We start from the raw sequence: 20977 nt of genomic DNA, 5'->3' as shown, positions 1-20977 counted from the left end.
AGTCAACAAAAATTAAAAATTCTTACGATATTTTTTAAAAATTTTAAAAAATTAAAAATTATTTTTTAAACAAAATATTAAATGTTTTAAATTAACAATGAGAGTATTTTCAATTTTTTTAAAGGTTTTTAAAAATTTACGAATTTATTGTCATATTAAATATAAAAAGTATTATTAATTAATACTTTATGCATTATTTTAATATATAATCTTTAGTGGCAATAAAAGAATAATATAAATGTTTTTAAAGGAGCCCAAAAAAACATAGAAAATTACAAAAAAAGGGACTGACATGGAACCATTATGTTTGTCCTATTGAATAGGGGCATATTTGGAAATTAAATAAATACCCTTTTATTTTTTTATTATTTATTTTGCATTATTTTATTAACAAGCCAATTATGGAGAAGATGCCACAACCAAACACTATTATTGGTTTTCCTCCCTCCTTTTAGTGAAGGGTATTTTAGTCATTTTCAATTACTCTTTTTATTCCGAGAAAGGAGAGGCACCTTATATCCTTGAACAGATAGCCATCTATCGATTAACCTAACCTCCTCCGTCCCTCGAAACCAACAAAGGGTAGTACAGGAATATTCACCTGTTGTCTATTGACTATGTCTTTCAATCTGATCTTAAGCGCTGACTCACTCTTAGTGGATGAACCCTACGTCGACTATTACGAAGGTAACAGTTAGAGATGCTCATTTAACCCATGAAGAATGGGGGAGCGTTCTCCTCCATTAGCTAAACGGGGCAGAAGATAGAGATTACATACTGTCCTCGTCTATGACCCTAGTCCCGCCCTAATTGTCGTTTTGCTCTGATTCCTATAAAAATAAATGGGAAATTTCAAGTTGGGTCCAACTTAGATTAGAAATTACAATAATTTTCGAGTTAATTGAATGATTGAACACGTTTAAAACTAATTTACGATTTTTTAATTAAAATTTTAATAAGTTATTATTATTGCAAAGTTCATTATTAATGACAAAACTTTGGTTTTAGCAAATAAATTATTTAATGGGGAATAAAATTTTGAAATGAAAGGAATTAGAAATGCAAAGCTTGAGTGGCTCCAATTCTTTGCCATCTATAAGACCAACACCAATGATTAGGCTCACTTACACGAGAACAAGTGTCATTTTTTACCGTAAAAAACTCTTTCCGAATTATATGTTTGAGTCTCTAACTTTTAGATTCTCGAGCCAGGTTGGATCGGTCCAACTGAACTGGTCACCTCTGACCTAAGATGACCGTGCACGTGTTCTACCTCTTTCCCTTTTCTTGTTTGTATCCGAAACCTCATAGAGTCTTCTAATTACTTGTCAAGTTTGATATTTTTCTATTTCTTAGGTTTTCTCATTTATTATTCGATTTGAATTTTCAAAATGGTAACTAGGTTAACCGTTAATAACATGAGTTGGAGGGATACGAGATGAATGTCCTTTTGAATGAGAAGGGCTGATCAACCTGTTATAACGAAGTGTATTCAAAGCTTATCTCTTTAATGAAGTTTCTTTGTTTATAATCTAAGTTTATTTTCATAATTTTAGTTTCTTTTCCATCACGGGTTAAAACCCTTCTTGGGGATTCAATGAAAGTCTCGTCTTTTACACAAGTAATCCTCTTCAACACTTAGCACCAAATATTTAATACCGAAAAGGTTGGATGCACTTTCATAAAAGGAATGAAGGAGAAAGAGTCTAGAAATAGAATTTCATGCTTTATATCTACCTTTGTACAAAAAAACCTTTAGCGTTGAATTGTTTAAACTCTTAAAGACACTTAGAAAATGGTCGAAAAGTGTTGTGAGAACCCACGTTAGTTGGAGAAATGTAGAAACCTCTCTCTAGTAGACACGTTTTAAAATCATGAGACTGACGACGATATGTAATGGGTAAAAGCAACAATATCTACTAGCGGTGGCCTCAAGCTATTACAAATGGTATCAGAGCCAGCCACCGAACGATGGCAGACACGAGCTGGAGTAGGGCTAGACCCTCTCCATTATAGACACATTTTAAAACTTGTGAGACTAATGACGATATTTAATGGGTCAAAGTGGACAACTAGTGGTAGGCTTGGGCTGTTAGAAATGGAGTGGAACACCGAACAAAGTGCCATCAAAGACGCTAACACTAAGAGAGTGAATTATGAGATCTATGTCCAATCACCTAATGTCTTAGGAAACACAAACATATGAAAAAAAAAAACCAAAATTTCTACTTTTGGATCACAGAAATCCTTAAAAAACCACCAAAAATGTTTTTCCAACATTTTTTTTATGAACAAAATGGAAAAACAGCAAACAAATCAGTGGATTGCGAAACTTATCCACAAGCTGGAGAGAGAGAGGAGATGATTCCATGGATAGATGTCTCCAGTTTACAAACTTCCGCACACAGAAAATTTTGGGTCTTACAAAAAGAGAGAAACTTCGCATCAATTGAAGACTGAATTCACAGCCAGAGCCATCCATGGCTTCTCTCTCCACCTTCTTCTCCTTCCTCTTACCCTCAAAACCACCTCCCCCAAAGCCCCAACAGCCCCTCATTGCCTCTCCTTCTCCGGCGACTCAGTCCGCCGCTCAGTTTCAAACCCTAAAATCCAGAGATGAATCGGTTTCCCTAAAGCCCCTAAAGGGTCTGAGTCATTCCGAGCCCTTATCGGCGGAATTAGCCTCTGTTATCTGTCCTTCGCTGGCCTTTGCTAATACTATGTTCTTCAATTCGGCGTATAATGTTCAGGTGATTGTGGATGATAATGAGCCGGAGGAGCGGCTTCTGGGTAGATTCCGGCGAGAGGTTATGAGGGCTGGTGTGATTCAGGAGTGTAAGAGACGGAGATACTTTGAGAATACTCAGGATACTAGAAAGCGTAAGACTCGAGAGGCTGCTAAACGCAACCGCCGGAGGTTTGTTCTTGGAATTTCTTTTGGGATTTTTCTGATTCTTTGTTCTTTGATTCTGAAACTCTCTATGATTGTTTGTTTGTTTGTTTGTTTGTTGGGATTTGTGTTCTGTTTGAGTGTTGAATTTGATTGCTAGGAAGGTAATAGAGGCCTTATCCAGAATTGTCTTGTGAATATGAAAGGTTTGTATGTAGAGGTTTACTCTTGACTGGCCTAATGTACTTCTGAGGTTAAACTATAACAAGGGACGAGTTCAAGCTATGGTAGCCAGCTACGTAATGTTAGCGAGTAGTTATCTTGACAACCAAATGTAGTAGGGTCAATAGTTGTCTCGTAAAAATAGCCGAGGTGCACACAAGCTGGTGCAAACACTCGTCAACTTATAGAAAGGAAAGGCTAAACTATAATAACGTAGAATAAAAGAGAAAATAGGCACACTTCCTTGATATTTTTTACCTATACTCTTTTGAGAAACTTAGGATAAGGAGCTAAAATTAAGAGAAAGTAATGGGAAAAATCGAACCTAAGTCTTGAGAGAGAACCTCTCGAGGATTTAAAACGCGTCTATTGGGGAGAGGTTTCCACACCCTTGTAAGGAATGTTTTGTTCCCCTCTCCAACCGATGTAGGATCTCACAATCCACCCCCTTGAAGACCCAACATCCTCGCTGGTAGCAGATATTGTCCGTTTTGGCCCGTTACGTATCGTCGTCAGCCTCATGGTTTTAAAACGTGTCTGTTAGGGAGAGATTTCCACACCCTTATAAGGAATGTTTTGTTTCCCTCTCACACAATAGGTAATAACAATCTTTACCAAAAGGATCACGGATAGGATTAGAAAGGAAATAGGACGATTTCGAAAAGAACTTTTATCTAGTGCTATTTAGAGGGAGTTTTAGCTTGAGAGGAACAATAGGATTTTTCGGGATCGGAGAGATTTGAGGATGAACTTCGGAAGTTGGTTAGTTTTAACTCTTCGTTTCGAACGTTTGTTAATCGAGCATTTGGCGATTCTTGTAGCTAGTGTGGGTCTCCTTTTGGTGGACTCGTTTCTGTATTCTCTCGTACATTCTTTCATATTTCTCTGCAAAAGCTCGGGTTTTCTTTTTTGCAAAGGAGATCTAAGATGGAAATTTTGGGCTAAGTTGATTAATGATTTGGGTTGAACAGGCGCCCATTCACAAGAATTACACCAGAGAACAAGCAGGATGTGCCTGCAACCAAGCAGGAAGCTGATGATGACAACTGGGATTTACCTGAAGAAGGCATTCCAAATTAACCTAATCCAGAAGTTCAGTCCACCAAAATGTTTAATGTTTTGTGCTCATCTTTAGATTTTGGGAAGCTGTTAGTACTCTGTAATGTAAGTTATTTTCCATGTTAGATCTTCTTTAGTTGAGGAGTTTTTGCAATGTTCCTTATGAACAAGTAGAAATGGCCATTCCTTGTACGTATGAATTCCGATAGAGATGGTTAAATTATAAGTCTAGTCCACGAGCTTTTAGTTTGGTGTATTTTATAATTTGTTTAATAAAGTTTCGAACTTTCAAGGACTTTAAAATGTGTCTAATAGATCCTTAAACCTTCCACTTTTGTATCCAACGAGTTATTGAATTTTTTATTTTGTGCCTAATAAGTTAGGGACATGTTGACCTTATAATTTAAGTTAAAAATGTATCAGCCCAAGCCCACTGTTTGCAGATATTGTCCACTTTAATCCATTACGTATCGTCGTCGGCCTAAAATGTGTCTTTTAAGGAGAGGTTTCCACACACTTTTAAAGTTTCCCTCACCAACCAATGTGAGATCTCACAATTCACTTCCCCCCTCCCCCTTCCAATGTCCTCGCTGACACACTGTCCAGTGTCTAGCTATGATATTATTTATAATAGTCCAAGTCCACCATTAGCAGATATTGTCTACTTTGGCATGGTATTTGTCACCGTTAGCCCTAGTTTTAAAATACATCTTTTAGGAAGAGGTTTTCACACCTTTATTAAGTTCCTTTCTCCAATCAACGTGGGATCTCACCAAAATACATGAAAACTTCACATCTAAATGAATTAGGAATTAAACTATTTGGCAAGGTAAGAGCAGTAAGAAATCTTTCAAGCTTATAATTTAGGAAGAACTCGTAATCCACAGGCTTAATTTGACTCACCATTTGAAGGCAATGCAGTATAGATGATTCTGGTTTTCAAAGAATTTTCCTCAATTTTTATGATTCAGAACCACGAACTGCAGTTGCATTGTTCCGAGCACTTCATAGTCTCATCCTAAGAGCTCAGTTGGAGGAGGAAGATAGCCTGCAAGGAGCATTCTAGTTATATCTTCAGCCAAATGGAAATTATTTGAAGTCATGGCCCTATAATTATCAAATGTTTACGTTTAAGAAAGAACATCAAATTAGATACCCCTTTCCAGAGGATGGCAAGAGTCATTCTACACGAGAGGAACATCGAAAAGACGAAAAATCTCGATTCTCTCGAGAATTTCGTTGTTGCTCTTTGTTCAATCACAAAATCGTATATTTCGATACAACTCCGACTGGGATATGCTTGAAACTTCTACCTAATATGAGGACTTGATGCAACTCTCACAGTTGGTTTCTTTTTCTTCTTCAACACTTTCTTTTTCTTCTGGGGCACTCCCTGTCCCCTCTTGAAAATGGCCAGAACCTCAATACTGCAACCATAACCAAGTTTATGTCACAAAGAAAGCTCTTATCAAGTATTGGAGAATAAGAATGTACTTAAATGATATCAATGTTTTGTGCCATTTAAGTTGGACGAGAAAGATACTTCAAATTGAGCCCCAACGTAGATGAGTAATATAATTGATGTTAAGATCTAGAAGAATAGTAAATGATAACGATGGCCTGAAAATAGGGATACTCCTTTTTGTCGATAAATTTTAGAAAGATATGTACATTGTATCTTTTCTTGAATGAAAATTGTTATATTCAATTTACAATGTTCGATCAAAACTAACTTCAATCTAGTGATAAGGTATGATTTTAAGATTTATTGAAAGTATAGGGACTACAATGGAATGTGACTCAAACTACTGGGATAAATATCGTGATTTATCTCTAGTGCCTAATTATGATTTTACCTACAAGAATCGACCGAAAGAAAATAAGATCATTACCTCTGGGTGCCAGGAAAGAAATTAAAACCATGGGCCTTCGCCAAATGCCACGCATTGCTAGACAGTAACATCTTGCAATCCTATACAGAGAAAAACATAGCTATAGTCTATATAATGCACACACATTGTATAAAGTACATGCAAATTTCCCTTTGAGATCATGGAAGGAGAGCAGGAATACAGTCGAGTTTGATGGAATTTGGAGGCAGCTTTACGAAAAAACTTACCTCCTTGAAGCTTTCCCATCCACAACTTATATAAATAAGAGTCTGAGGCAGTGAATGATTTGGTTCCAAAGCTGTACTCCCAATTTGGACTGTTTCTTCCTTTGCACGTAAAACCCATGGCCTCTTTTCATCTTTCTTATCCGTCAAATGTGGGCTGGAGAATTTGGAATTCAAATGACAATGAACTAAAATGTTAGGAGAGGAAAATTTAAAAGCCTTAGAGATCATCCAAAACAACCTTTTAGATAATGACTTCACTTTACGCTTTAGTGATGCTATATCTCTCAATGTATCAGCAAGTGATGCATCCAAACCTTTTCTTGGCGGATCGACAACAACTACGTCTGATCCCACAATCCAAGTAAGAGGATCCTGTGCAATTAGTAGATACAGCAGAAAATATAGCTATGATACTGGTGTAAGTCTCATATGCAGTAAATGAAATCAGTAAAATAATTCAAATGATGGGTAATTAAAAACTGAAGGGCTGGAGTACTAACTTTTGAAGTGTCTGCATGGTGCCAGCTGATACTGCCATCAACTCGGTCCGGTAGACGTTCGACTGTTTTCTCAAATGATAGCTTAGACTCTTTGTTGACCTCGACACACTTCACAAATCTGAAAGCAAAAGTAACATTGGGTTATCAATTTCCATATGTTTAAATGTAGTGAAACTTTGAACCCCACGGCATGCATAATTGTCCTAGTCTTGCCTGCATTTCCTTGTGGCAGCTAATGATAATCCAATCACACCAGCTCCTGCATACAAATCAGCAACGGATGCTCCATATGGAACATACTTCTGCAACTTCCGGAGCAAGCTATCGAAAGCCTGGAAGAAAAGAGTATAGGTTGGATGATCCAATGGGATTATATCAGGATGTGATGCCAATAAAAAAGTTTAATGGGCATGAAACACCAATTACGAGGTTTGGCAAATTGGTAGACTGGATTGATTTGCTGGAACGAGATTAAGAATTTTAAGATCTAGACTTAGAAGATTGATAAATTTTGGCAGTTGCTCCAGCAAAAGTATGAGATTCCCAACCCAAAGATCTCAGTAAAATCATTTTTTAGTTCTAAAAAAATTTCAAAGGATTAGCAAGTCTTCATCATAGGGTTATTCATCAGGAAAACACTGATGGATTTCAGAAAATATACTCCAGTGTCTACCTCAGCCACCATTTATGTGCAAAATGAAAATGATGCAGAAGGCTGGGCGATTGCCTTTCTTTACTTTTTTCTCTTTCCCAATTTGGAATATGCTCTCCATAATTTTGATCTTTCTAATGTAATCTGGCTGGTCTTCCTTCAGCTGGCTCTTTGCCATCCTTCGAAGAACAAAACCAAATCTATTTGAACCAATGCCACCCTTGCCTCTCTTTTGGGAGCTTTTAGAGGAGAGGAACCATGAAATGTTTTAGCATGGAAGTAAAGATAGAGTCTGGGACACCATTTCTTTTAACTTTCTACCCAGCCTAAACTAAGTTTTTTTTCTTTTCACTACAACGTTTCTACTTATTAGACATAGCAACTATTTATTCTTTTAAATTATTATTATTTATTCACCCTAGTTCTCTTAGAAAAAAGGTTAGATGGACAATCAGCAACTAGGCATTAAGAGTCGGGAATACATTGCAACGACTCAAGCCTACCGCTAGCAGATATTGTCCTGTTTGGGCTTTCCCTTTCGGACTTCCCCTCAAGGTTTTAAAACGCGTCTATTAGGGAGAGGTTTCCACACCCTTATAAAAAATGCTTTGTTCCCCTCTCCAACCGATGCGGGATCTCACAATCCACCCTCCTTCAGGGCCCAGCGTCTTCGCTAGCACTCGTTTCCCTCTCCAATCGATGTGGGATCTCACAATACACTCCCTTCGGGGCCCACCGTTCTAGCTAACACTCGTTCCTCTCTCCAATCGATGTGGGATCTCATGTATATGGTATCAAAACAAGTCAAAACCCCAACCAAAATTATAAGTATCAAAATATATTTCCCAAGAATAAAATGATTTCTGAAATTTGAAACATAAATATTTAAGAACCTGTGTATTTGCTTGGCCAAAACTTGATGGTGTCAGGCAAATGTCTATTCCACCAACATGCTCCCAAAAATCTCTTTCGCCTAAAAGATGCCTCCATCTATTACCAAATATTACCTGCAGTACAGGGGAAAATGTATCCATTCAACAAACGAAAAATTCGAAAATCATGAATCAAACTTAGCAGTGACGGATAGAAACAAGCAAATATTCATCACTCCAACTCTTACAATGAAGAAACTTACATTGTTAGATGATGTTTGAAAATTTGCCCACACAGAATGAACTAGATGAGTATTACTTCGGGCACCACCATTTTTCCATAAGAACTGTTGTTCAGTACATCAAAGTAAAATGTAAATAGAAAGCTTGCCAAAAACGATCTTTTCTTTTTCCTTTTGGGGGAGGAGGCAGGGTTCTCAAAACTCACATTGGCTAATGCATTTAGCTTGTCAGAATTCTGTGAAGTTTCACTCCTTGAATTCCAAACTAAAGCTATCTGTATCTTACCTGAAAACAGACATAAATTCAATCAATCCTACCTTTTCTAAGACCTTAAGCAATGGAGTAAACTAACATCCTAATATCAACTTAGTTAGCATGTAACCATTTTTGTATCTTTCTGAGGAAGGAAGGGATGTGCTATAAGTCGTCACAGCCATCTGCATCAAAATCATTGAGTATTATCACTAACATCACCATTAAAGAACAAACAAATTGTCTGCCCAATATTCATTTGAGGTTTATTTTAATGATAACCTGAACATATCGCAAATCACCAGTCCCCTGATCTTCATCATAAGGCTCTACGTTTAATTCAGTGATACCTTCATATAGCCCACAAAGAAGATGCAAATAGTTCAGTTATTATAGAACCCCTAATTTTAGAAATAGACGAAATGTTCATCCAGATCACTTGAACTTCATAAAGAACACACCTCGTTTTAACAATTGAACTGCCGCATTTATATTAGGGTGATGAGCTGCAGGAACATTTTTGTTCAACTTAAACAATCATAATTAATGGAAGACGAAGAATAGAGCATAACAGTAAGGCAAGTAGAAATGGAACCTTTGCAATCAGGAATATCTACGACATTATGAGTTCCCTCTTGATAAAGCCCAATCATAGGGCTTGTAGACGAGCCACGAACGGCCAATTTCGCACGGCACCTCCATCCCCACTAAAATCAAATCCATGTACCAAAAATGAAAACCAGACGATTATTCGATAGGATTAGACGAATGCTATCAACACGAACAAAATTATGAAGAAAAACAAGTCAACCAGTTTGCAACTATCAAATGTAAAATCCGATACTCCAAGACTGTTGAAGAATTGAGCCGCCTCCTCAACGATGACCGGCCGGTGGAGGTCGAACTCGTGTGTGCATCCGGAGCACCTAAAACATTCAGTAACAAAAAAAGAAAGTTACTCGATATATGAGATTCAGATATTAGAACTGTAATGGAAGGTGGAACATACGATTGAAAGTGAGTGCACTGGAGTGCACACGCCGGCGAGGATAGTGAGTCCGGAGTTGATTTCGCAGAGAAAGACAGCAGAGGTGGCGGCAGCGGAGGCGGCGGCGAAGGAGAAGAATGAGTGCGCACTGAGGTGGTAGAGAGTTGACAAGAAATGAAAGGTGAAATTGAGCGAGGCGTGAAGTAGCACTGAAGCATCGTTCTCTCCGGTGGCCGGTGACGCGCCGGAGCGGTGAAGAGAGGTATGGCGGGAATAGATGGATAACTTTAATTACTCTGTCGTATAAATATCTCGAAAAACCATTTTTAAAAAAGAATAAATAAATAAAAAAGTTAAGATACTCGGACCCGGTCGGCCTGGATCGGTTGTAAGATGTGCATTGAACAAGTCGGACAGATTAGTACGCACAAATGGTCGTGAAGAAGCCATTTTTTTTATTTACATGGTTCATAAATGTCCTATTATAAATGTTTTCTCGTATAACGGACCGGATTGGATCGGATTAGAACCCAAAACGAACTAAATAAGGTTCCAACTTAACCCTCTATTCTTTAGTTTGATTGCATTGGGTCTGGTCGGGTTAGTATTGGATTTCATCTTAACCCATTGGGTCTGGTCGGGTCAACATTGGATTCCAACTTAACTCTCTCTTTTTTAGTTTGATTGGATTGAGTCTAGTTGAGTCAGCACCAGATTGGGTCCGATCTAACCCTCTATTTTTTAGTTTGATTGGATTGGGTCAGGTCGGGTCAGCATCAGATTGGGTCCGGTCGGGTCAGCTAGGTTGTTTCTTAATTATTTTGATTAGATTGGGTCGGGTCGAGGTCCGGTCGGGTCAGTTAGGTTGTTTCTTAATTATTTTGGTAGGATTGAGTCCGAGTCGGGTGACAACTAGATAAAGTTCAACTGGTTGAGTCGTATCAGTTAGGTTGTTCATTTTTTGATCAGCTAGTTGTTCATTTTTTTCTTAATTATTTTTAAAATATTCACATTTTTTTCTTAATTATTTTTAAAATATTCACGGTACATATCACATTAGTAACTAAAAAACTCATTAAATATAAGTACGGTTTATTTAGGTTATTAACCTATTTGAACATCCATGTGTCAAATTGAAAACAGAAGAAATAAATTCTCAATTATAATATATGTATGTATGTATCCTAATTTAACCAAATTTCGCTCGAGTCGAATCAGATTGAACCGACCCGAGCAAACATTAACCTGTGAGCTGAACACCCCTAAAACCCTATTTTAGGACAACTTAAAGTATAATTAAAAAGAGTTCATCTAAATTATATAGAAAATTCGAATCAGATGACATTATCATTCACAAGTCAGTAAACATCAAAGTAGCTGAACTTTTCATCCAAATTAAACCATTTATCGACTCGTAAGATAGAAACATGTCAGGTTGACATCAACAACTCGACGATAATACCACACCTATTGAGTCTAATGTTCCAAAGTTCATCTATGGTTAAAAAAAAATGTGATTCAGACAAATTCAGAAAATCTGCACTCCCACAGATATATTCTCCCCTATTCAACCAGCTAGCTGCATAACTAACTAATCATCGGTTCCAAAGTAACGATCGCCAAATTCACCCATACCTGGTACGACACGATACTCTTCGTTCAATCCATCGTCGATCTCGGAAGTGACAATTTTCAAGAACGGGTATCGTTTGCAAACACAGTGAATTCCCTCCGGGGCCTGAACTCCAATGGAGTGAATATATTGACATCAGTATTGATAGTTACTATGATCAACCAATTTGGATAGCATAAACTAACTCACAGATATCAAGTTGAGGAATATGATGTGTGATTCTGGAACTCCCTTCTGTATGAGTAGGTCAATTGCTTGATTAGCTGAGTTACCTGCAAAGATCACGAATACATACGTTTTAATAGGAAAAAGGGTCAGTTGTCTCGTTAGAATAATTGAGGTACAGCCAAGCTGGTCCGAGCACGCACGGACATCACAATAAATAAACAAAACGTACGTCCGAGTTGACAGTAATTCTATGGCCACCTAATTAGGCTAAACAAAACTTGGGAATCTATATACTAATGAAACTTGGATTTAAAGCCATGCTCTAATTGTCTACTCTAAAGGTTAACTTAATGTTGTATAACAGATTAATGATGAGTCAAATAGGAATTCAGACTAATAGCAATGACGATGATGAAATAGTTACCAGTAGCGAGAACAGGATCGAGGAGTAGGACATGTCGCTCCGATATATCATTGGGTAATTTCTCGTATATCAGCTGTTCAGTTTGAACAAAATATAAGAAAAACTCTCCAATGTCGATATAAGAAAGCACGAGATCAAGCCCCAACAAACGCAATTCAGGAAAAACATTTTAGTTTCACCTGCTTCCCGTTATCTCCCTCACGGTGAATCAGAATCTTCCCGATTTTTATCCCTTTGCAACATGCACGCAGCGCGTTTTCCATGCTTTCACCACTGTATTAGATTAGATTGAGGATAACCATCAGAAATGAGAACTGTCTCCTCAATTCTTAGTTGACATATCTCATTTTTCCTCGAAGTCGGTCCAAAATTTTATCACAAACACACATGCAACCAGCAAGTTCATCTCAGACAAATTCTAGTTGCCATGATTCAGACAGCAAGTATGAAATATATTCACGTCAAACTAACCTTCGAACGATGGATACCCCACATAGTTTTTTGCAGAAATCAACCCCAGTGTATACAGATGCTGAGATCAAAAGCATGCAGTCATTCTTCATCAGTATCCATACACCAGGTAAGTGAGATCAGTTTAGATTACAGAAAAAAAACTCAGCAAGAGAAAAGAGTTTATATCGCACGGACAGATATCAGTAAGCACGAGGCTCGTTACTTCCGTAACTCACCTGTTGGAGTGACCACTTGTTTTTCAGTAAACGGCAAATGGCCAAGGCCATGCTCCACAACCTAAAAGTTAAAAGAAACAAAATCTATAAGAATGTTGAGATTGTTCAACTTTCCTGGCATAAATGAACTTGCAATTGATCTTTGTAGCAGAAAGTACCAGACGTATAAGGCGGTCTGAATAGAAAACAAAGTCGTGCTTTGAGATGTCCCGATCTCGAATTAATGTATGCATGCCTCTAATCTGTGACATTCAGTTACCTACGTGAGATTATGGAGAGGAGAGGAGTAAGAGCTCAAATGAGAAACACGAACAACTACGTATGCTTTAGCCTCGTGTCTGAAACAAACAACATAAATAGAATACAGATTTTCTGGGAAACCCTTTTTCTTAATGAGAAAACAAGCTTTCAACCAGTAACAAGACGAATGCAACAAGCTCATGTCTCAAGCAATAAAATCATATCTTTCTTAACATATCTTCAACTTTTTTTTCTCAAAAATAAGAATCTCGAGTCTAATACTGTACAACTCTATCTGTCTTCACAATCTCTTCCAGTTTCAGGCTGGTGAAGATTGGTTCTGGGAAGTAAAAAAGTGTTGAGAGAAAGTGGAAAACATAACGTATCAATTACGACGAATTGCTATTTGAAAATGTTATACCTGAAATGTTGATTGAATGACAGTAACATTGGGGTATATTTTGCATAGGTCATGCTGGCCTAACTTTGTATGGATGTGTTGCACAATCAAATCAATTGCAACATGGTTATCACCTCCACGTGGTATGATCACATCAGCATACTTCTTTGATGGCAGAATGAAATCATCAAAAGCAGGTTTTACAAACTTCGCATACTGCACAAATAACAAGAATGGAAATATTTCACCAAGTATATAATGAATTCAAAATCAAATGTCAAAGGAATGGCAATCACATGCTGCATACTGAAGTGTCCGTGATCCCGCTATAAAAATCTAAGCATACAACAAGACTTGCTTGCCTCACATAAACAAAAGTTGCTAACTCTTCCACTATTCAACCCCCCCACAGTCACTGCTCTAGATGATAGGAGGCAACCCTGTGATCTTGCATAGGATATGGCGATGTAAATCATTGGAAGCAATATATCGCTCAAGTTGGTGAATTCCTCAACAGATTGGAGATTACATCAATATAGTTATCATAACAGCCAACTAATGAGCTTAGGGAACATTTCGAAATTCCCATAATCAGAAGGAAAGATTATTTTGATCACAGTAAGTTATGGAAAACTTGTGAAAATAATTCAATACACACACATACTTCAACTTTTTTAAATCAGAGATCTCATTAGGTTGGATCCAAATTCATGAAAGATGTTAGTTTACCTGTTCAAGAACGGAGTTTATGTCTCTGCCCCTTTCTACGGTATCACGTCTAATTCTACGAGCAAGCCTCACATCAGCATCTAAAACCAATGCAGTGCTAAATATTAGGAGAAGGTAGAGAACCTTTAGTACAAGTAATATGTAGAGTATTTTACATTCGTCTGATAAAAATTTAAATACTAAAGATTAGCCCTTAAGAGGGCCAGCTGTTTAATGTTTTTCTCCTTCCTTTCACAGAACTCAAATCTTCCACAGGATACAAGTAACTTTCAACAAAATATTCACATAAGTTCTGAGTTCAGCGCTCTTCACTCATCCTATTCATTCAGAATACAGTGCAAGTTGTGATGTCCCACATTGGTTGGGGAGGAGAACAAAACACCCTTTATAAGAGTGTGGAAACCTTCCCCTAGCAGACGCGTTTTAAAGCCTTGAGGGGAAGCCCGAAAGGGAAAGCCCAAAGAGGACAATATCTGCTAGCGGTGGATCTGGGTCGTTACACAAGCTTTCCATAAATTTCCACACTCAGGCAGCCCATTTAACTAAAGGCTCATTGCAAGGGTCTAAAGTATTAGATAGGGAAAGTGAAATCACAATGAGTTAAAAAAAAGAAAATAAAAAAAGACAATAGTAAAGAAAATAGTGGGAGCACAATGTTGAACCTGTGTCAACAAATATCTTCATATTCATGAGATTGCGGACTCTTTGGTCATGGAAAACCAGAATTCCTTCCACGATGATAACATCAGATGCATTTACCTGGAGAGAAGTGATCATTAAATTCTCCGAAAAACCGTTGCAACGAATAGATACCTCATCCAACCCCCTCAAAACAGAAAAAGCAAGTGAACATTTCAAAAGAGATATCAGCACCTGTCGAAAGCTATCTACACAGCGTTGATGAGTCTTAAAATCATAAATTGGGACATGGTAAGATTGCCCACTCTTTAGCTTCTCGACGCAATCCAAAAGCTGCTCGGTGTCAAAAGAATCTATGGATAATTCGATGAAATTAATCAAAGAGAGAAAGATAGTATATACTGTTTATATTGCACAATGACTACCTAAACCCAAGAGCTTAAGATGTTGGATTGGGGTAAACATAATTCCTTATTATCCATACTCGCATCTCTTAGGTTAAAACTAATCACATTGTTATCCCATAATTAAGAAATATGAACAAGTGATACAGCACTAGAACTCCATTCTTTCCATCTAAAAGTCAGCAAGGGAAAAACAAGTTGAATTCACTAATTTCATTACCAGGATGATCAAAGTTATACTCGTGCACGCGTTCTAGTTCCTCGGCTGTCAACCCGCGGTAAAACGAGTCCTATAGCAAAGCCATGAATTCAAGAAATGGAAGAAAATTCTAGAGCAAGATCCAGAAAAAAGGAAGCATGCCTGATTGACCAGCACAACCCTATGATCATGGAGTTGCTGTATAATCATATCACACACCGTCGTCTTCCCAGACGCAGTACCTCCAGAAACACCTATCATTAACAGTACCAACAGTGATAACAATTTCGATCCAAACGGATGAGTTTTAACTTCTAATGCATGATCAAGAAAAATACCAAGCGCGAAGATGAGAACAAATCAAATCAAATCAAATCAAATCAAATCATTCACAAAAATCCAAATCCCCTAACAAAGCAATCAAGAACAGATAACAAGAATTACCGATGACGAAAGGCTGCTTAGGAGAGTTAGCATCGACCGGTGCAGAGGAAGCGGAGAGTGAAGAGCGGTGAGCGGGAGAAGAAGTTGAGGAAGAAGGTGGAGAGGAGATAAGCCCGTCGAGTCGGAGGCCGGAGAAATGAGGTCCGGAGGCGGCTTCCATGACGTAATCTATCGAAGTGGTTTCTTCCGGCATGGCTGCTGATCGGAGGACAAGTCGACGGAAGGATTACCGGTGGTCGGACGAAGGAATTGGCCGGGAAAAACAACGGCGAAACCCGGCGGATTTGGCACAACGATTACAGCTGCAGAGCAATTTGACGCTTCCGTTTCTGAAATTATGTGATTTTAAATAAATAAAAGACGAATTTTGAGTATGAATATACTGCTTTGATGCCTTTTTGCCTCAGCCATGCCGCCGGGCGGTCGAACAACCGAGATGAACCGGTTCTCCATTTTTCCATCTGAACCGGACTATTGGTTCCTCCAACCAGACCCGATTCATTAGGTTAAATTACAGGTTGTCTTTTTTTTTTTTCATGATAAAATATTTAAATTTTTAATTCAAATTCAAAAATCTAAATTAATAAATATATATATATATATATATATTGAATTTTCAAAAGTTTTGTTAAATTACAGGTTGTCTTTTAAATTTTTAATTCAAATTTCAAAAATCTAAATTAATAAATATATATTAATTTAGATAAATTAATTAATAAATATATATATATATTCTTGAATTTTAAATTTTTTTAATAATATCAGAAAAAAAAACGTTAAAATCGTTAATATTTTACTTAAAATTACCCTTTTAAAATTAAAAATGTTTCAAAAATACCTTTTTTATTTTTCTAAAAGTTTTATTATTTTCTTTTTTTTAAAAAAATTCAAACTTATTATTATTTTTTTTAATTTCAAAGAACGCTTTCTAAATTGACATTAATACCCTTAAACTTTTAGAATAGAGAAAATTAAAAACTTTAGAGATAATTATCTGCAAGGGGTAAATAAGTAATTTCAACCAGATTTTTTATTTTTTCAAATAAGTTAAAATATTCACAAAAATTTCTAAATTTATTTTTTAAACCATATTAAAAGTTCAAGGGTATTTTTAAAATAAATTAATAATATTTTTTATCACTCAGAAAACAATCGTATTTTAAAATATTTTTTTAGATAAAATATAAAATTTATGAATATTTTTATTAATCGAATGAAAAGTGAATTAATTTAATAAAATATTTTAAAATAATAAAATGTCTAAACCATTGAATCCTATAACAATTTAAATGTAGAATATTGAATTATATTTAAGCTAAAAATTATTAAAATCGTACCATACTACAATCACACGAACCTCGGTTCGTGAACCCTTCTTACTATAAAATATAAAATAACGGAACACAGAGGTTCAAGTGAAGTCTTCTTACTACAATCACACGAACCTCGGTTCTCAACGTCATTTTTCCAACTTCAAACCAATACCATAAGTTGATCTTGTTTAGATCGAACCATGCTTAGTAATGAAAGCAGTGACATATTTGTAAACGTCGTCGTTGGCGTTGATGCCCATGATAAAATCGGCATGGGCGTAATTTTCGATGTATTGGACTGTAAGCTTGTCGACATCATGAGACTTTAAGATTTCAAGGAGGTGACCCACGTCTCGAAGATCCGAGAGAGCATCCTGACCCCCGTAGCTTATGAAGATCGGAACGTCACGAGGAATTTTGGAGAGGTCATACAACGGCGGATTGATTTTTCCGTAGTGTCTCAAGTTGTAATCCATTCTTCCATAGTTGAACTTCGCCAATACTCCATATTGAACAACTGTTTATCGAATTAAAAAAATATTAATAAATAAATAACTGATGAATTCTTTTTAATGAGACGGTTCAATGCGTGAAACTTACTTTGAGATAAGTGAACCATGTTCTTAGTCGATGTCGACTGAGGTTCGTTCTTGAGAAAGAGCTCAACGGTCGATGAATTGAGACAACAATTTTTGCCTACACAAAATAGTTCGAATTTTCTCGCTTAAAAAATACTTTAATTAAAAAAAAAAAAACAAATCTTAAAAACGGTATTGATGTACCCGTGAAAGCAGATAATAAGTCATAGCAATTGACTCTCGGACGAAAACACAACGATTTTAGAAAGTTCCCCACTGCCGCCCTGTCGTCAACCACACCATGTTACACACAAATTTATAATAAGCACTTGTTTCTAGAGATGTCGGTTTAATCAACGGAGCCCAACTTTACAGGCAATTGCTCCAAACGTAAGAGACCGGGAATATCACGGACTAAATGTAATCTCCGTCCTCAACCACTCACCAATATCCGTCCCACTCGTGTGTATATTCCCCGAGAATAAAAGAAAAATTTTGCAATGAAATTGTAACAGCCCAAGTCCTACCCGAGTAGATGATGTCTTTTTTGAGCTTTCCATTCTCGGTTTCCCAATCAAGCTTCCATACCTTTATAAAGAATGTCTCGTTCCCGTTCCCCTATGCAACTGAGGTAAGATCTCACTATTGAGAGCGCTCGATCTCGAAAGGGATGGATTGTGAGATCACGCATCAGTTGAAAACGGAAACGAATCGTTCTTTATAAGGGTGTGAAAATCTCTCTTTAGCATACGCGTTTTAAAAATCTCGAGGGAAAACTCGAAAGGAAAAGACCAAAAAGGACCTGCTAATGGTCGACTCGAGAATAGGAGACGGAATAAATTACCCTTTTGGATTGAACTCTTCAACACCGAAAGCTTTGGTAACAACCTACAAGAAGCATCAAACAAAAGATAACGGCGGTGAAGAAACGGAGGAGATTTTCACAATAAAACTCAGAGTCACCCACCTGAGGTAACAACGACCGGGCAGCCACGGCGCCGATAACGGTGGTCATGTGGCTGAGATAAGCAATGGGGCTCAAAAACGCCACCGACTGCAGCTGCTCCACCAGCTTCCCCTCCGCCAGTGAAGCAATTAGTATTAACGTTCCCTGACGATAAATTAACGGACGTTAAAAGGGGCGGCCGGAATGAAAAATGTAGTGAATCTTAAAGGATCAAAGAATTCACCAATGAATGGCCAATGTAGTGAATCTTGTGGCCGGTTTCTTGGGAGACGTGGTCGAAGACGGCGGGGAGGTCGTAGATGACGAGCTCGTCCCACGACCAGTCCCAGAAGGCCGGGGAGGATGGGTCGAGGGAGGTGTGGTGACGGCTGAAGCGAGTGCCTCGAGTGTTGGCAATCCATACGTCGTAGCCCTTATCGGCGAGGATCAACGGTAGGTTCTGCTCCGGAGAATTCAACAACCATGTCATCCCGTCCTACGTAAAATCGGTCGTCATTGTTTAGGTAGAGAAGGAGAAAGGAATTATATTGCTATCACCGACCCGCATGTCGGTGGTGGCGATTAAAAAAAGAGATTTTCAAAAGTAAAAATAATAACGAAACATACCACAAGAACGCCATGCTGTATGATGACGGGTTGCTTTTTTACTCCATTGTCACTCCCGTATCGACCTTCTGGAATCCTCTGTACACTTAAAATATAACCATCTTTCGTTTGCACCTATTATTTAGGTCAAAATTACGGTTAGGATTCTCGTCCGAAGATTGAGTTATTAATACCTTAACCAATCAAGTTACGTCCACTCGATCGTAAGATAATCGATACCCTATTAATTAAGCTATGCTCGTAAACATAGATTTCAATTTCGAACCCGTAAATTAGAACCCACGACTTGTAAAGCTTTCTATTTTCAAAAGTTCGACGTAAAACATTGTTGAAAGTTTGTTTTGTCGGTTAAAACATATCGTCTCAATCAAGCTTTTAACGGGTTTTCCGTAGAGATTGTGTGAGAGCCCACGTCGGTTTGTAAAACATCGTTGAAATTTCGTTTTGTCAGTTAAAACATATCGTCTCAATCAAGCTTTTAACGGGTTTTCCGTAGAGATTGTGTGAGAGCCCACGTCGGTTTGTAAAACATCATTGAAAGTTCGTTTTGTCAGTTAAAACATATCGTCTCAATCAAGCTTTTAACGGGTTTTCCGTAGAGATTGTGTGAGAGCCCACGTCGGTTTGTAAAACATCGTTGAAATTTCGTTTTGTCAGTTAAAACATATCGTCTCAATCAAGCTTTTAACGGGTTTTCCGTAGAGATTGTGTGAGAGCCCACGTCGGTTTGTAAAACATCGTTGAAATTTCGTTTTGTCAGTTAAAATATATCGTCTCAATCAAGCTTTTAACGGGTTTTCCGTAGAGATTGTGTGAGAGCCCACGTCGGTTTGTAAAACATCGTTGAAATTTCGTTTTGTCAGTTAAAACATATCGTCTCAATCAAGCTTTTAACGGGTTTTCCGTAGAGATTGTGTGAGAGCCCACGTCGGTTTGTAAAACATCGTTGAAAGTTCGTTTTGTCAGTTAAAACATATCGTCTCAATCAAGCTTTTAACGGGTTTTCCGTAGAGATTGTGTGAGAGCCCACATCGGTTTGTAAAACATCGTTGAAAGTTCGTTTTGTCAATTAAAACATATCGCCTCAATCAAGCTTTTAACGGGTTTTTCGTGGAGATTGTGCGAGATCCCACGTCGGTTAGAAAAATATGAAAGACAATATTTGTTACCGATGGACTTAGACAGAATATAATAATACCTGAATTTCCTAAACTGTTACAGAATATAATAATACCTGAATTTCCTGACACTTGTAACCATGAATGGTGACACCAGAAGAACAGATGCCGAGTTCCTCAGTCGGAACATCAACAACGCCGTGTCCTCCGCCACAACAACCACCGAGAACCACCAACACCACCGTGGCCACCGCCGTAGAAAACCCCCTGAAATAGGTCATCTCCACCGCCACTACTTGTTCTATTATGTTCTTCACTCTCGTGTGTGTGTGTTGGGTTTTTATAGTGTGAAGCGAAAACAACAAAAATAGTGTGAAACCAAAAGGGAAGGTGTGAAAGCAAGGAAGATTTTGTCGTGGAGGAGTGGGCCCCACGTTGAGGACGTGGCAGCTTTTCAGGCGAAAATGGATAAATTTCGCCGGTTTAGATGGACAGCCTTCATTTGCATCATTTTTTGTCACTCTCCTAATCATTCGGCTGCCCATTCTCTGTGGATAAGGATGTTTATGTCATTATTGTCTGACCCGATCAACTCAGATTACCCAACCCGAACCCTAAAAGTTAGATCC

The 20977-nt window shown here is 37.7% G+C and overlaps 4 protein-coding genes across 5 annotated transcripts; 1 reads left to right on the top strand and 3 right to left on the bottom strand.

The window, feature by feature from the left end:
- Positions 1-411: 411 nt before the first annotated feature.
- On the bottom strand, positions 412-10095 carry LOC111793699 (S-adenosyl-L-methionine-dependent methyltransferases superfamily protein). Of its 2 annotated transcripts, XR_015420746.1 has the most exons (17): positions 9819-10095; positions 9621-9735; positions 9405-9516; positions 9271-9315; positions 9092-9159; positions 8940-8994; positions 8763-8842; positions 8578-8661; positions 8336-8449; positions 7004-7122; positions 6791-6908; positions 6529-6662; positions 6291-6444; positions 6064-6143; positions 5485-5598; positions 5075-5219; positions 412-830 (listed from the first exon to the last, which is right to left on the bottom strand). XR_015420746.1 is itself a non-coding variant. In XM_023675704.2 (16 exons), the coding sequence occupies exons 1-16, from the start codon at positions 10013-10015 to the stop codon at positions 5198-5200; spliced, it is 1611 nt and encodes a 536-aa protein (XP_023531472.2). In that variant the 5' UTR covers positions 10016-10095; the 3' UTR covers positions 4827-5197. The 2 variants fall into 2 exon arrangements, 1 of the variants encoding a protein (XP_023531472.2); XM_023675704.2 differs by lacking the exon at positions 412-830 and having other exon boundaries at positions 4827-5219.
- Positions 2332-4464, top strand: GHS1 (Ribosomal protein S21 family protein). Its single transcript, XM_023675703.2, has 2 exons — positions 2332-2917; positions 4084-4464. The coding sequence occupies exons 1-2, from the start codon at positions 2481-2483 to the stop codon at positions 4190-4192; spliced, it is 546 nt and encodes a 181-aa protein (XP_023531471.1). The 5' UTR covers positions 2332-2480; the 3' UTR covers positions 4193-4464.
- A 1064-nt stretch (positions 10096-11159) lies between the features above and the next one.
- On the bottom strand, positions 11160-16119 carry LOC111793249 (uridine/cytidine kinase UKL1, chloroplastic). The gene is made up of 14 exons (XM_023675042.2): positions 15767-16119; positions 15485-15576; positions 15344-15413; positions 14954-15072; positions 14743-14839; positions 14081-14160; positions 13373-13567; positions 12870-12953; positions 12712-12772; positions 12494-12554; positions 12202-12295; positions 12023-12095; positions 11620-11702; positions 11160-11535 (listed from the first exon to the last, which is right to left on the bottom strand). The coding sequence occupies exons 1-14, from the start codon at positions 15957-15959 to the stop codon at positions 11389-11391; spliced, it is 1449 nt and encodes a 482-aa protein (XP_023530810.2). The 5' UTR covers positions 15960-16119; the 3' UTR covers positions 11160-11388.
- A 925-nt stretch (positions 16120-17044) lies between these two features.
- Positions 17045-20678, bottom strand: LOC111793250 (triacylglycerol lipase 2). Its single transcript, XM_023675043.2, has 8 exons — positions 20465-20678; positions 19231-19344; positions 18848-19099; positions 18625-18768; positions 18502-18545; positions 17862-17941; positions 17680-17775; positions 17045-17596 (listed from the first exon to the last, which is right to left on the bottom strand). Exons 1-8 carry the CDS (start codon positions 20627-20629, stop codon positions 17268-17270), a joined length of 1224 nt encoding a protein of 407 aa, XP_023530811.2. The 5' UTR covers positions 20630-20678; the 3' UTR covers positions 17045-17267.
- Positions 20679-20977: the final 299 nt, after the last annotated feature.

Source organism: Cucurbita pepo, chromosome 4 (assembly GCF_057944985.1).
Source record: "Cucurbita pepo subsp. pepo isolate OVF chromosome 4, ASM5794498v1, whole genome shotgun sequence".
Taxonomy (NCBI): Eukaryota; Viridiplantae; Streptophyta; class Magnoliopsida; order Cucurbitales; family Cucurbitaceae; genus Cucurbita; species Cucurbita pepo.
This window is presented reverse-complemented; position numbering and strand designations above follow the sequence as displayed.

What these genes read in the sequence shown, in the direction of transcription:
- LOC111793249 (XM_023675042.2), bottom strand. Translation starts at nt 15,959, where the DNA reads ATGCCGGAAGAAACCACTTCGATAGATTACGTCATGGAAGCCGCCTCC. An exon ending in GGGGTATCCATCGTTCGAAG is followed by an intron (nt 12,296 to 12,493) that starts GTTAGTTTGACG and finishes AATCTAATACAG; the next exon opens with TGGTGAAAGCATGGAAAACG. An exon ending in CGATCCTGTTCTCGCTACTG is followed by an intron (nt 11,703 to 12,022) that starts GTAACTATTTCA and finishes TGATCTTTGCAG; the next exon opens with GTAACTCAGCTAATCAAGCA.
- LOC111793250 (XM_023675043.2), bottom strand. Translation starts at nt 20,629, where the DNA reads ATGACCTATTTCAGGGGGTTTTCTACGGCGGTGGCCACGGTGGTGTTG. An exon ending in CTTATTATCTGCTTTCACGG is followed by an intron (nt 17,776 to 17,861) that starts GTACATCAATAC and finishes TATTTTGTGTAG; the next exon opens with GCAAAAATTGTTGTCTCAAT. An exon ending in CATGGTTCACTTATCTCAAA is followed by an intron (nt 17,597 to 17,679) that starts GTAAGTTTCACG and finishes TTCGATAAACAG; the next exon opens with TTGTTCAATATGGAGTATTG.
- GHS1 (XM_023675703.2), top strand. Translation starts at nt 2,481, where the DNA reads ATGGCTTCTCTCTCCACCTTCTTCTCCTTCCTCTTACCCTCAAAACCA. An exon ending in GCTAAACGCAACCGCCGGAG is followed by an intron (nt 2,918 to 4,083) that starts GTTTGTTCTTGG and finishes TGGGTTGAACAG; the next exon opens with GCGCCCATTCACAAGAATTA.
- LOC111793699 (XM_023675704.2), bottom strand. Translation starts at nt 10,015, where the DNA reads ATGCTTCAGTGCTACTTCACGCCTCGCTCAATTTCACCTTTCATTTCT. An exon ending in AGATATTCCTGATTGCAAAG is followed by an intron (nt 9,316 to 9,404) that starts GTTCCATTTCTA and finishes ATGTTCCTGCAG; the next exon opens with CTCATCACCCTAATATAAAT. An exon ending in CTCAGAAAGATACAAAAATG is followed by an intron (nt 8,843 to 8,939) that starts GTTACATGCTAA and finishes GTCTGTTTTCAG; the next exon opens with GTAAGATACAGATAGCTTTA.